This window comes from Ictidomys tridecemlineatus, chromosome 3, assembly GCF_052094955.1.
Source record: "Ictidomys tridecemlineatus isolate mIctTri1 chromosome 3, mIctTri1.hap1, whole genome shotgun sequence".
Classification (NCBI taxonomy): Eukaryota; Metazoa; Chordata; class Mammalia; order Rodentia; family Sciuridae; genus Ictidomys; species Ictidomys tridecemlineatus.
This window is the reverse complement of record NC_135479.1, coordinates 126,735,723-126,749,058: the sequence shown is the minus strand read 5'-3', so window position 1 is coordinate 126,749,058 and position 13,336 is coordinate 126,735,723. Positions and strand designations below refer to the sequence as shown.

Sequence of the window (13,336 nt, the reverse complement as noted above, 5' to 3'; positions counted from 1 at the left end):
CAAGCTTGGCCAGCACTTTACAACTGAGCTATATTCTCAGTCTTCTCCTTATTATTTGAAATTTTTTTACCAAGCTTTCATTGAAACTGCCATCTGTGGCCTCTTCCCACTATTCATCCATCCCCCCTCTTCACTGGTCTTTCTGCCTTCCTCCAATTCATCAGTCAGCATCTCTAGAAAAAAAGAAAAAAAGAAACAAAACAACCAGTAGGATATATATATATATATATGATGTCTCTCTGTGTGTATGTATGTGTATGTGTGTCTGTACACATATGCATGAGTATATGTGTCTGAAATCTCAGACAAAAGTTGGTGCTGCAGTCTTAAGTCTGAATTACTTTTTCTCTGGAAAATAGCAAGTTTTGCTCTAAAACCTCCACCTGATTGGATAAGGCCCACTCACCTCATTGAGGAGAATCTGCTTTATTTAAACTCAACTGATTGTAGATATTAACCACATCTAGAAAATATCTTGATAGCTACACAGAGCACTGTTTGATTTAAAGCTAGTTAAGTTAACACATTAAACTAACCACACGAGCTTTGGAGAAAACTAATATAAGGGTTTTCCCCAAAGTTTTTTCCTCAGCCATCTTTTTTTAGGGGGGGTGGCAGGGTACCAGGGATTGAACTCAGGGACACTCAACCACTGAGCCACGTCCCCAACCCTATTTTATATTTTATTTATTTAGAGACAGGGTCTCACTGAGTTGCTTAGCACCTTGCTTTTGCTGAGGCTGGTTTGAACTCATCATCCTCCTCCCTCAGCCTCCCAAGCAGCTGGGATCACAGGCATGTGCCACCGTACCCATCTCTCCTCAGCCATCTTTTTTCAAAATCCTCTGCCTTGGTGTTCCACATGGAAGTGTAACACACAGATCTCAAACCTAACCAATTGAAAACAAAGTCTCAATTTTTATCCTTCCCCCTCCAAACCTGCTTCTTCAAATCTGCTTCTTCCTCCCACCTCAGCACCACTTAGATTCCAACAGCACTGGAGGCATCTTCGTCCTTCTCTGTCTCTCAGCATCTAAACTCAATCCATCAACACATCCTGTCCATTCTGCCTTTAAAATACATCAGGGGCTGGGGTTGTGGCCTCATGTGAGGCCCTTGGTTTGATCCTCAGCACCACATAAAAATAAATAAATACAGTAAAAGTATTGTTTCCACCTACAACTAAAATAAATATATATTTTATATTATATATATTTTTTAAATGTCAAGATCTAATCACTTCTTACATGGCCACTACCTCAATCAAAGTCCTCATCATCATTCTTCCAGGACAGTGTAACACCCTTCTTTTGTGGCCCCCTGGAGCCCATTCTTTAAAACATAAAAGATAACATCAAGCCTTTCCATGAAAATCTTCTACTCTGGGAACCTGCCAATTCTGGGCCACCTTCCCCTGATCACAGGCCCTGTCTCTCTCCCCAGCTCACACACCCAGCCCTGCTGACTTGCATCTGGTCCTCCGTGTAGGCCTCCTCAGGGGCCAGGCTCTGGTCCTCTCCAGCCCTTCTGTTCACTCTTCATTCAGGGCACAATACTATCCTCAACAGACCCACCACACACCTCATCACTCTTGATCTCAGAACCCTGTTCACTTTCTTCATACACTCAAACACCAAGTGAAATGGTCTAATTTGTTTGTTGTTGCTTTTTCTGTTTTCCACCTGTCATGTAAGTTTTATGAAGAGGCAGGGGAACATGGTGTAGGCAAGTGGCATTTACTCTGTGTTGCAGCCTATGGTGACTATAAGCACCGCTTTGCAGACCTCTAACAACAGAACATCAGCCAATGGTTCCAGTGGCTGAGTTCAGAAAGCTTTTGCCATGTGTTATGGTTTGGATGTGAGATGTCCCCAAAAATCTCACGTGTGAGACAATGCAAGAAGGTCCACAGGGGGAAATGATTGGTTCATAAAAGTCTAAACCCAAACAGTGATGGAATCCCCTGATAGGGATTAACTGAGTGGTGACTGAAATGGTAGGGTGTGGCTGGAGAAGGTGGGAGGTAGAGCGTGGCTTTGGGTATATATTTGTATCTGGAGAGTGGAGTCTCTCCCTGCTTCTTGATCACCATGAAGTGAGCTGCTTCCCTCTGCCATATGCTCCACCATGATGTTCAGTCCTATCTCAAGCCCCAAGAAATGGAGTCAGCCTTCTAGGGACTAAAACCTCTGAAACTGTGAGCCCTCAAATAAACCTTTTCTCCCCTACAATTATACTGGTTGGGTCTTTAAGTCACAGCTGCAAGAAAGCTGATTAAACTATCATGTTTACACCAAAGTCACAGCATCTTCCACGGGAAGCTCCCAGTCAATGACTGAAACTGGTGGGAAACTAGAGTGGGACCATTCCTGGGGTGCGCAGCTCTCATCTGACAGCTGATTGTGGCTGGTGGGCTTCCCAGCTGCAGCCAAGGGTTTTCCAAACTTTCCTCAAACTGCAGAGCCTCCATCCAACCCTTCTTCCCTTTCCCTTCATTCATGTTCAGCGCCATCATGGTGGGAAAGCTCCCCAAACTCCTGTGGCTCCCCTACCATCTTCTCCCACAGGCTTTTCTCCTAATAAAATTCTTATGTTGCCATCTTTCTCTTGGAACACCTGGTCTAACAAGTGGCCCAAGTAAAGAAGCAGTAAGAAGTGGATTTGGAACTGGCTCACCCATTGCCCAACAGGTGGAGGAGTACTGTCTTGTTGATAAGTGAGCACAGAGTCCCTGGCTCTGGGAGGCAGCTCAGTTGCTAAAAATCTCAGTGGTTGTTACTTAAAGAGTAGATTTTTTTTTTTTTTTTTGTACTGGGGATTGAGCCCAGAGTCGCTCAACCTTTTTAAAAGAATCTGGTTCAAACAAATGCAAAAATTAAATTTTAAAAATTTTTAATGAAGGAAGAAAAATATTTATAAAACAAAGAAACTTGAAATTCAACTATATCTGATAATATTAAGAAATTATTGTCAATATTTTTGGTGTGATTACTATATTTTAACTACTTTTTAAAATATTCTTGCTTTTGTATTTATACATTATGAGATCCTTGTGGGTAAAATTCAATGATGGTTGGGATTTGACTCAAAATAATTTGCTGGGGGGTGGAATTGGGTGGGATAGAAATGAAAAAAAAATAATGAATTGGTAATGTTGAAAGTGTATAATGGGAGCAGAGATTTCTTATATAATTCGATATACTTTTGTAAATGTTAAAGCCTTTTTATAATAAAATGTTTTTAAAAACCAAAGGACAAAAACTGAAATGCATGGGGGAAAAACGTCTTTTTGTTGTTGTTGTTGCTGGGTGTTGTCTGTTGTGCTGGCGGGAACTTGAGCAGCTTTCTTCTGACATTGAATGGCAGAGCAGAACAGAGAAGCATATGCCTACATCCTTGGTAACAGTATTGAGCTATGGAGTTCATCAGTAAACAGTCTATCTTCTATTCTTGTTATATGAGATGATAAGTCTTTCTCATTTTTGGTTGGGTGTTCTGTGACTTATAGGCAAACACATCCAAACTGATACGGAATGACATGAAATTTGTGAGATTGACAAGATCACAGAGTTTAATTAAAAATGTGAGACTGGTGATGAAGAAAATGTCTGAGCCTCTTTCAGATACTAGAAAGCCAAGCTGGTATACATTTGTTTTCAGTGCCACTGAGCCTTGCTCTACTTTACTAAATGGATTTTCAGAGTTCTAGAGACAATCAGAGCACTTTCGTTTTTTGAGGAATATATTTTTTAAATTTTAGGGAAGCTAAAACAATGCTTCCAAATTGTATATTTTGAATATTTATGTGTAATGAAATAATATTTTAGCACAAAAAGTGCAAAATTGTGGCTATTCACAGGATAATTATAAGATAAAAGCAAAATATTGGGCCAGGGTTGTAGCTCAGTGGTAGAACGCTTGCTTAGCATGTGAGAGGCACTGGGTTCAATCCCCGGCACCACATAAAAAAATAAAATAAAAATAAATAAATAAAGACATTGTGTGCATCTACAACTAAAAAAAATATTTTAAAAAAGCAAAATATTAATTTATCGTCTACTGTAGGGAGTATAGCTCAGCACAGAATCACAAGTTCAAATTTCTGTCCATCTAATCATTCTACTAGGGGAACTATATAGATGAAGGTTTAAATTTAAGACTTTTATGAGTAGAAATTCTGGTTTGCTAGCCCTCCAGGACATCCTGATCTTTCTTGCAATAAATCTCTATCTCTTGCCTTGCACAAAACTCAACTCAAAGTGGATCAAGGACCTAGGAATTAGGCCAGAGTAGTGTACCTAATAGAAAAAGAAGCAGGCCCAAATCTACATCATGTTGGCTTAAGACCTGTCTTCCTTAACAACACTCCTAAAGCACAAAAAGTAAATCAAGAACCAATAAACGGGGACTGAGGTTGTGGTTCTGTGGCATAGCACTAGCCTTGAGCATGTGAGGTACTGGGTTTGATCCTCAGCACCACATAAAATTAAAATAAATAAACAAAATAAAGATTGTACCCATGTATAACTAAAAAAAAAATAATAATAAAGAGTGGAAAATCTAAAGATGGAATTGGAGAATAGCATGCTAAGTGAAGTAAGCCAATCCCAAAAAACCAAAGGCCAAATGATTTCTCTGATAAGTGGATTTTGATCCATAATGGGCAAGGGAAGAAGGGAGGAACTTTGGATTGAGCAGAGGGGAGAGAGTGAGGGAGGGGAGTAGGGAAGGTTGTGGAGGGGGAGATGGTAGAAAAATATGTACATTATTACCCCCACGTATGGGTATGATTGTACAAATGGTATAATTCTACATCATGTACAATCAGAGAAATGAAAAGTGCTCCATTTGTGTAAAAAAATAAAATTAGAATTTTAAAAAAAGAAAAACATATGTATGTAGTATTTTACAGTTTCAGAGGTCACTTAAGATAAATTTTTTTAATTTTCAAAATGATCCAGTGAAGTAATGTGGGCTTACTAGATGAAGACCCCAAACTCTGATGGTGCCCAGTCATTCTTGTCTCTTCAGTTGGATGAACAAAACCTCGGCATATTCTCCTAATGGATCAACTAGAACAAAACAATTAATTTAAATGTCACAGGATTGAAAGACATGCAAAGTGCCCACAAATGATTTACAACCAAACTGACCAAAGAGAAACATGTGAACCCCAAATGGGATTGGGATTTCAAAACCTGCCAAAACAGTGGGAGCTTAGAATTCTCTCACTTCATATTTGCTAATATGGTAATGAAGGTAGTACGTTTATTGGTATTTGGTAAAAGGTTATGTGCTTTTCATATTTATTTGCCTTTTTTATTCATTGTTCTGTATCTGTAATTTCCCCCTGTGTGTGGGGGGGGGGGGGAACATTTGCGCACTTTTCTCAATTTATTCTGGTACCAGGGATTAAACCCAGAGGATCTTAACCACTGAGTCCCATCCCCAGGCCTTTTTATTTTTTATTTTGAGATACCGCTGGCCTGGAACTTGCGATCTTCTTGCCTCACTTTCCCAAACTGCTGGATTTACACGCCCGTGCCACTGCTCCCAGCGATTTATTATCCCTTTGGTATCGTTTTCTTAAATCATTAATTTATTTCTTTATATTTACTAATTTCTTCCTCCTACTTTCCTCGTGTTTATTTTTATATTTTTCCCCTAAACTTTTGCTTGTTTAATTTACTATGATTTTTCGTATAGGCCCTGCTTTTTTATTACTCTCCATTTGACTTTTTTCCCCGGGTTTTTTCACGGAAAAGATCACCAGAGAACGTTCCTCCCTCGGAAGCTGAACCAGGGAGGAGGAACCCCGCGGCTATAAGAGAAACGCGGAGGCGGGGAGAAGGGGCCTTTCCCCGGGTAGGCTCGCCCCCGAGTCTGCAGCTCCGCCGGCCAATCATCACCACCGAAGCCTTTTTCTTCTCTTTGATTGGCTTTCGTGGAGACGCCCCCATCTGTACTTGGAAGGGACGGTGGCCCGCGGTGGACACAGGGTTAAGGAGCGGAAAGGGCTTGCGCGTGTGGGTCGCAGCCTCCCTTCTGTCAGCAGTCAGGCTCCCTGGATATGGCGGCGGCCGCGGCAGCGTCAGTACTGCTGGTGGCGGCGGAGAGGAACCGGTGGCAGCGTCTCCCGGTCCTGCTGCTGCCGCCGAGGTGACCGCGGCTGGAGGGGCGGTGGATCAGTGGTCGGGGGCTAGGACACAGGGTGCATGGACCCGCATGGGCTGCGGGAAGTGCGGAGGGACCCCCGGGGGGGGGGGGGGGGGGTTCTGCTGTCAGTCTCTGCAGCAGAAATGAGACATCTTCACTCATCCTTTTCTTTACTTACCTCTTCCCCCATCCACCCTTCAATCTGCCGTTGACTTGTTTTTCCACTTACGAGGACTGGGAGAGAGATGGAGCTGGGCCTGCCATCCTCCATGCTTCTGTGGACACTATGCACCTCCTGGGCATTTACTTTCTGCTTTCGCAGCACCGTTGGTGTGCCAGCATTTTTACAATCCCGGTTCTGATGAAGCTCAAGGAAACTAAAGACCTGCCCAAGATCACACAACTAGCAAGAAGGGCCTGGACGTCCTCAAAAGTCCATTACAGTTCAGCTCTTGGGTCCAAATCAAAGAAAGACTCCTGGGGCTCTTTCCCATTGTTAGCATGCATTCAATTAATAAATTTACTTTCCATAGGGCTGGGACATTTGTCAAAAGCTCTTATACCCTAGTTGGAACAGAACTATCTACCAAGTGACTCACTCTAGAAACCTGGCTCCAGATCCATTTCAAATTTTAGTTCCAGGCATGAGTAATGATTATTCTGGCAGTGAAAACACCCTCAGATTTGCAGGTAGCTAGCTTCTTTATCTTTCTTTGCTTCAGTGTTATCATTTTCCACCATTCTGGAAAGACAATGTAGCTTAGTGTTCAGAGGCACAGACGGCAGTTAGAGGGTTGGTTCTCAGCTTAGTTACTCACCAGGTGTGTGACCTTGGCTGAGTTACTTAATATCTCTGCTTCAATTTTCTTACCTAGGAGGAGGTGATACCAGTATCCTCAGTTGTGAAAATTAACACATGGAAAGAAGTTTAAACAGAATCTGACCTGTTTCAATCATTTCATAAACAAACTTTGCAAACTCAGCCCTTTAGATAAACTTGTGTGCTTTTATTTTCCACAAATGATTGTAGCCGCCTTGGACTTTCAATTACTAAATTATAGGACTCACCTAAGCAAAATAAGAAAGTTGGTGAAAGTAATAGTAGTGCCACTCTTTTTCTCCTGACCTTTCTTCAGTTCCCAGGGATCTTCAAAACACTACTACAGACCCCTTTCTTTCTCTTCCCTCTCAAAGCTTATGTAGTATCTATAGAATGATTCTTAATATTGCTGTCACTCTAGAAAGCCTTAGAGTTGTTGATGGATTATAGAATTAAAAAAAGAAATGAGTCTGTATAAGGATTTTACCTTTCTCTTCATGCCATGATTCTCTGATAGCTTAGAGAAAAGAATTTTTAGTCGTGGAATTCTAGGCATGAGAATAGAAGCTTTCTTGAATCAGAGTGTATTTATTTCATGGAAGCAACCTCTTAATTTTGTTTAAGTCACTGTTTTAAGTTGTAGCTTATGTAATTGTGGAAAATGGAATATACCAATCAAAACATTGTTGAGATAGAGGATTATAATGATATATCTATCTCCATCTCTTACTAGAAGATGGCAGAAGAAAACTTTAGGTCAACAGTGGCCTTGGAACATTATTAGGTCTTAAGCTAAATTTAATGAGAATTCACCACGTTATAGAAATATCTGATTAGGACAGGCCTTAAATCTTACCACAAACCTACCTGAAGAATACAAAGGAAAGATGCTAAATTAGAAAATATCTTATAAAAAATCAGAAAAGATGCTCTTCCTTGAAGATCAAGAAAGTGAAGTCAACTGAATTGGGAAGATGTGGAAGAATGGCATCCTTCTAGGAAAACTCTCTTACACAACTCATGTGCCAAAGCTGTGGGTCTTCCCACCAGCCTTTCATGGATGGCAGCATCCAATTGAATGTGTATTAAGTGGCAATGAGTATATAGAGTCACTATAGTGATGCAGCCTTCTGAATCTATGCCCCAGTGCAATATTAGACCTACTCAGTTACATAGTATATAAAAAAGATGTATATACTGCTACATAATTATACAGTATCTTATGTACACTGTGTGGAAAGTTTTCACTTTATGAAACCTTTGTAACAATGGTTTTGCTACATCTTCCAGATGTAGATGGAAAAGATTAAGGTGGAATTGCTTCTGCAATTTGATTTCCCAGCATTTTCTTTTTTTAACTGAAATCTAGTGAATATTGTACTTTTTTGTTCTCAAAGTGAATCTTGTCTGCTTTCCATCAGCTCTTGACTAATGTTTCAGTGTTAAATTACTGCCTAAACAGGTATTGGGGAACTAAACTGTCACAAACATTCATGAACTTCTACCTAGGTAAGACAGATCAAACAAGTTATTCCTCCTTTCCTTTAATACAGAAACTTGGAATAGAATTACATATTTTTAAAACTATGATATGTCTTCAGAATCACCTCCTATAGTCCTCTCTTGTACAAGAACACTGAATATAAGATGTAAGGCTTGCATCCCCAATTCAAGGGGCAAATATCAATTCCTGGGAGAGCAAAGAAAATCTTACCTGGGAGAGCAAAGAAATCATCATGGTTTGTGGCCCTTTAAAGCTCAGTCTTACATATAAAATCTTATTTCATGGTTCTTAAGTTTTCTCATGAGGAGAGTAGTAATAAAAAAAAAAAAAAAAAACAGTTGAAAAGCACTGGTGACATGAGCCTGGGTAAGCTGATCATTGGGTCACAGATGAACACTCAGCTCTCCTGACTCCGTAGCCAGCATTCTTTTCCTTTACTGCCCTTGCTCAGCTTCCTTCCCTTTACTTGTCTGTTCTTAATGTCAAACCTGTCCTATTAGGATTGAATTCTATTGGTATTTTTTAAACTATAGTTTAACCAGCATATTTTTAAAAGACAAAAAAGGAAAGTATCAAAATGTAGGGTTATTTATCTTTGATGAAACTTCTAATTATGTGTGTGTGTCAGGTAGTATTTACTGAGAGTTATTATGTTAAAAAAAAAGTTGGAAAAAAAGCTGAAGTAGATGATCTTGAAGCATCTTGTTTTTTTAATCTTCTGTGATTCTGTGGTCAGATGTCAGCCTCTATTGTTAGGTGACTCATTCAAGGACTTGTAGTTCAAGAGGAAAACAGCCAGAACTCTTAGCTGCTTATTTCTAGATTAGTTTTCTTTCCCAAAGAAAGTCTTACTAAATCACTCTGTTAGTGTTAGGTTTAGTAAGGTTTAACTTAGATTGTATCTAGGTTTGGTTTCAAGTTTTTTAAAAAATTAGATTTTGAAAGAACAATAACTGATATTGTGTTTTCTCGTTAATTTTTATTTCATTTGGGTTTGTTTTATAGGAAATGGACTTGGAAGCAAAGAACCATGAAGTATGGAACAACCACAGGTACTGACAGACTTTGTTGGCTTTGCTTCAAACTGAACTAAGAAAGAGACATGTTTAGGCTGGGTGTGTGGTGCACATCTGTAATCCCAGCAATTTGGGAGGCTGAAGTAAGAGAACTAAGAGTTCAAAGCCAGCCTCAGCAACTTAGAGAGTATCTAAACAACTTCATGATAACCTGTCCCAAAATAAAAAGGGCTAAGAATATAGCTCAGTGGTAAGCATCCCTAGGTTCAATACAAAAAAAAAAAAAGAAGAAGAAGAAGAAGACATGTTTAACCTTTAGTTTATGTGTAATAGAATTAGTTCTCATAAACCTTTGAAGTTTGGTATTTTTATGATAATTTTCTTAGCAATTTTTAAGTCAGGTTTTCACTTCTTTTATATCAAAAATGCCTCTTGCTGTTGAGTCTAAAATACAGCAGGTAATAATGGAGAACATTTTATATTTATGATGTTATTTCTGTCTGTCTTACCCTTGTATTATGTTGAATTGGAAAAGCATAACTATGGTGGTTAGTGCTTTGAAAACTGTTCTTTTTAAGTAGCAGAATCTTTTTCTTCAAATAGAATTTATGCGGAATTTCCAGCTATAAAACTGATGAATATATACTAAAATTATAAATAGAATAAATATTATAATAAAATATAGTTATAACTTTCATCCATCCCACCTCCAAATGCATACATAAATCTTTGATTGGTGACTTCTGATAACTCTTGAGTTCTATGAGTCCCCATAACAAAACACTATTTTAAGTTATGTGAACCTTTATTTTTTTTAGAATGACTTTATTACAGACTATCAGTATGTACTTTCAATGATGATAGAAGTGTATTTTACATGTTAATTCAATGGCATGTCATTATGTGGCTGATGGCAGGCAACTAATGCAATATATAGCCTGTGTACCTAGGATAGAGACAAGGAAACAGAGTAACTCAGAACTCATGTTCTGGAGTCAGGCAAACCTAGGTTCAAATTATGGGATTCACCACTTATTTTAGCTTTATAATTTGAAAAGAGTAGTACCTGTTTAAGCCTTAATTTCACCTTTAAAATGGAGATAATGACAACAGTATCATTAGTTGATCCTCCTCATTCAGAAATTTAACATCCATGGGTTCTGCCTCCATGGAATCAAGAAACAATTTATAGAAAGTATTCAGAAAAAACAATTACATTTGTACTAAATATATACAGACTTTTTCCATATCATTATTTCCTAAATAATACAGTAAAGCAACCATTTACATAGCAATTTATGTTGTATTAGATTAATTAATCTAGAGATGGTTTAAAGTTACACTGGAAGATGTGTGTTGTATTCAAATACTGTACCATTTTATAGTAGAGACAAGAGCATTTAGGGAGTTTTGTATCCATATGGGTTCCTAGAACCAATCCCCTGGGATACCCAGAGACACTAAGGTTTGAGTCTTTTGCATAAGGTGATTTTAAGGTATTTTGATTTTATCTTTGACATAACAAAGCATGTTTTAATTTTAAGTTTCAAAAGCTAAGTAATTGTAGAATTTATGTTTTTAACAAAGCATGTTTTAATTTTAAGTTTCAAAAGCTAAGTAATTGTAGAATTTATGTTAATAAGGATATCTTGAATTTCAGTGAAGAGAAAAGAAATGCATTAATATTTGTTAAAATGATAATTTTAGGAGCTGGGGTTGTGGCTCAGTGGTGGAGCACTTGACTGGCCTGTGTGAGGCACTGGGTTCGATTCTCAGCACCACATATAAATAAATAAATAAAAGATCCATCAACAACTAAAATATATGTATATACACAAAATTTTTTTAAAAATGATAATTTCAGGCTGATTTTACCAAGACAAATCTTTATCAACTGGTTATGAATATTCTAATTCTTGTTTCTTATGCCTCAGCAATATTTGCATATGATCTTTATGGTATTTTAAACAGGAAGAAACATTACCAAGGTCCTCATTGCAAACAGAGGAGAAATCGCCTGCAGGGTGATTCGAACAACCAAAAAAATGGGTGTGCAGTCCGTGGCTGTTTACAGCGAGGCAGACAGGAATTCCATGCATGTAAATATGGTATGTTATTAAAATCTGGAAGCTAAATCTTGTAAGGATCACATTTATTTGCTTTATTATGTAAGTTTAGTTTTTTATGATGTTTGCTAGGGTTAACAGAGTTTAAGTAGCTAAGGTCAAACTATTCACTAATAATTCTAAGTAAAAAGACCCAACTTCCCTGTAGATTGGGTTATCAGTTATTATGAGCTATCATGCACCAGGCAGAACCCCAGTCATGGACGAATTCAGCTTTTGGTCTGTTTACCTACAGCAAGACTCTAAGCACGCCACAAAAATTCAAGGGGACCAACTTCTCCTGGTCTTTCACCACTGTATCACCCACCTGTTCACAGCAGATGATCTTGATTTCACAGAGAAAATAGAATTGAACTTCCTGCCACAGAATCTGCTGATTCACGCGCATCTGCATCCATCCTGTTCCCATCCAGTGCCAGTCATCTGCCTACACATTAGAGTCTTTCTCATCTTTTTCAGACTTTTCTCAAGCTGAGGATATAGCTCAGTGGTACAATATGTGCTTAGCATGCAAAAGGCCCTGGGCACCATCCCCAGCACTACAAAAAAAAAAGAAAAGAAAAGAAAGAATTTTCCCAAAATAACTAAAAGCATAAATTTCAAATGTCTCATCATAAAAAATGATAAATAAACCAAATGATGGATATGTTAATTATGTTGTTTAATTATTTCACACTATATACATATTATCAAAAATCACATTGCATTCCAAATATACATAATTATTATCTGTCAATTTAAAATAATAATAAAAAACAAATTGATATATTTGTGCCTCAAAAAACATCTTCCATTTTCAATGATGTGTTTTTTATCACTCTCCACTAGATCCTTCCTAAAAGCATTTAAATACCTTACAATTTCTCCATCTTCATAACTATTGGCAGTCCCACATTACCCTCTCCCCACTTACATTCTCTTTCTTCTCTAGTTTATCACCAACTTAATAGTCATTTACCCTGCTCCTTTCTCTTCTTTGCCTACCATTCTCTTCTGAACCCATTTCTATCCAGCCTATGTCCCCACTCCTCCATTGACACTCTCCCTGCCAAGGTCACTATAACATCCATGTCCCAGAATCTGATGGAGTCTTTTCGAGACTAAAATTGCTTGACCTCTCAACATTATTTAATGTCATAGTAAGCTACTCCCTCCTTTTCAAAGTAAATTCTTCTCGTGGCTTTCATTATTTCTAACCCTTCTGTACCTTCTCAGTGTCCTTTTTCTGGGATTTGGTTCTTTTTTTATTATGATTTCCTTTTTTATAAACTTTTTTTTAAGTTATAGATGGGCATAATATCTTTTATTATTTATTTATTTTAATGTGGTGCTGAGGATGGAATCCAGTGCCTCACATGTGCTAAGCAGGTGCTCTACCCCAGCCCTGGGATTTGGTTCTTGAATCCCTTCTTTTCTGGAGATGTTTATTGGTAAAACCGAAAGCTATTGAGCTAGGACCAGATGTGTATTCTTCAACACAAACATTCCTGTAGTTTTGTGTCCCAGAGACACATTCGCATATACATGCAGATAGATGTGTGTACAAGAATGTTTCCTTCAGCCTTGCCCATATCCAACTTTTTCTTTTTTTGCCACTACATTCTAAATGCACGTAAAGAAGTTCATGATTAAAGGAACTGTAATACCTCCATACTGTGAAAGAGCATGCAACTGTTATACAAAGCAGAGTAGACATATATGTACAAATGTGGAA

At 38.2% G+C, this 13,336-nt stretch overlaps 1 protein-coding gene across 1 annotated transcript in view; it reads left to right on the top strand.

Moving 5' to 3' along the window:
* The first annotated feature begins 5,970 nt into the window (after positions 1 to 5,970).
* Positions 5,971 to 13,336, top strand: part of Mccc1 (methylcrotonyl-CoA carboxylase subunit 1) — a 59,211-nt gene continuing 51,845 nt past the window's right edge. The window contains exons 1-3 of the mRNA XM_005330253.3: positions 5,971 to 6,159; positions 9,486 to 9,532; positions 11,468 to 11,604. Of these exons, the coding sequence (XP_005330310.2) occupies positions 6,071 to 6,159; positions 9,486 to 9,532; positions 11,468 to 11,604 (273 nt within the window). The 5' untranslated portion in view covers positions 5,971 to 6,070. The remainder of the gene's footprint in view (positions 6,160 to 9,485; positions 9,533 to 11,467; positions 11,605 to 13,336) is intronic.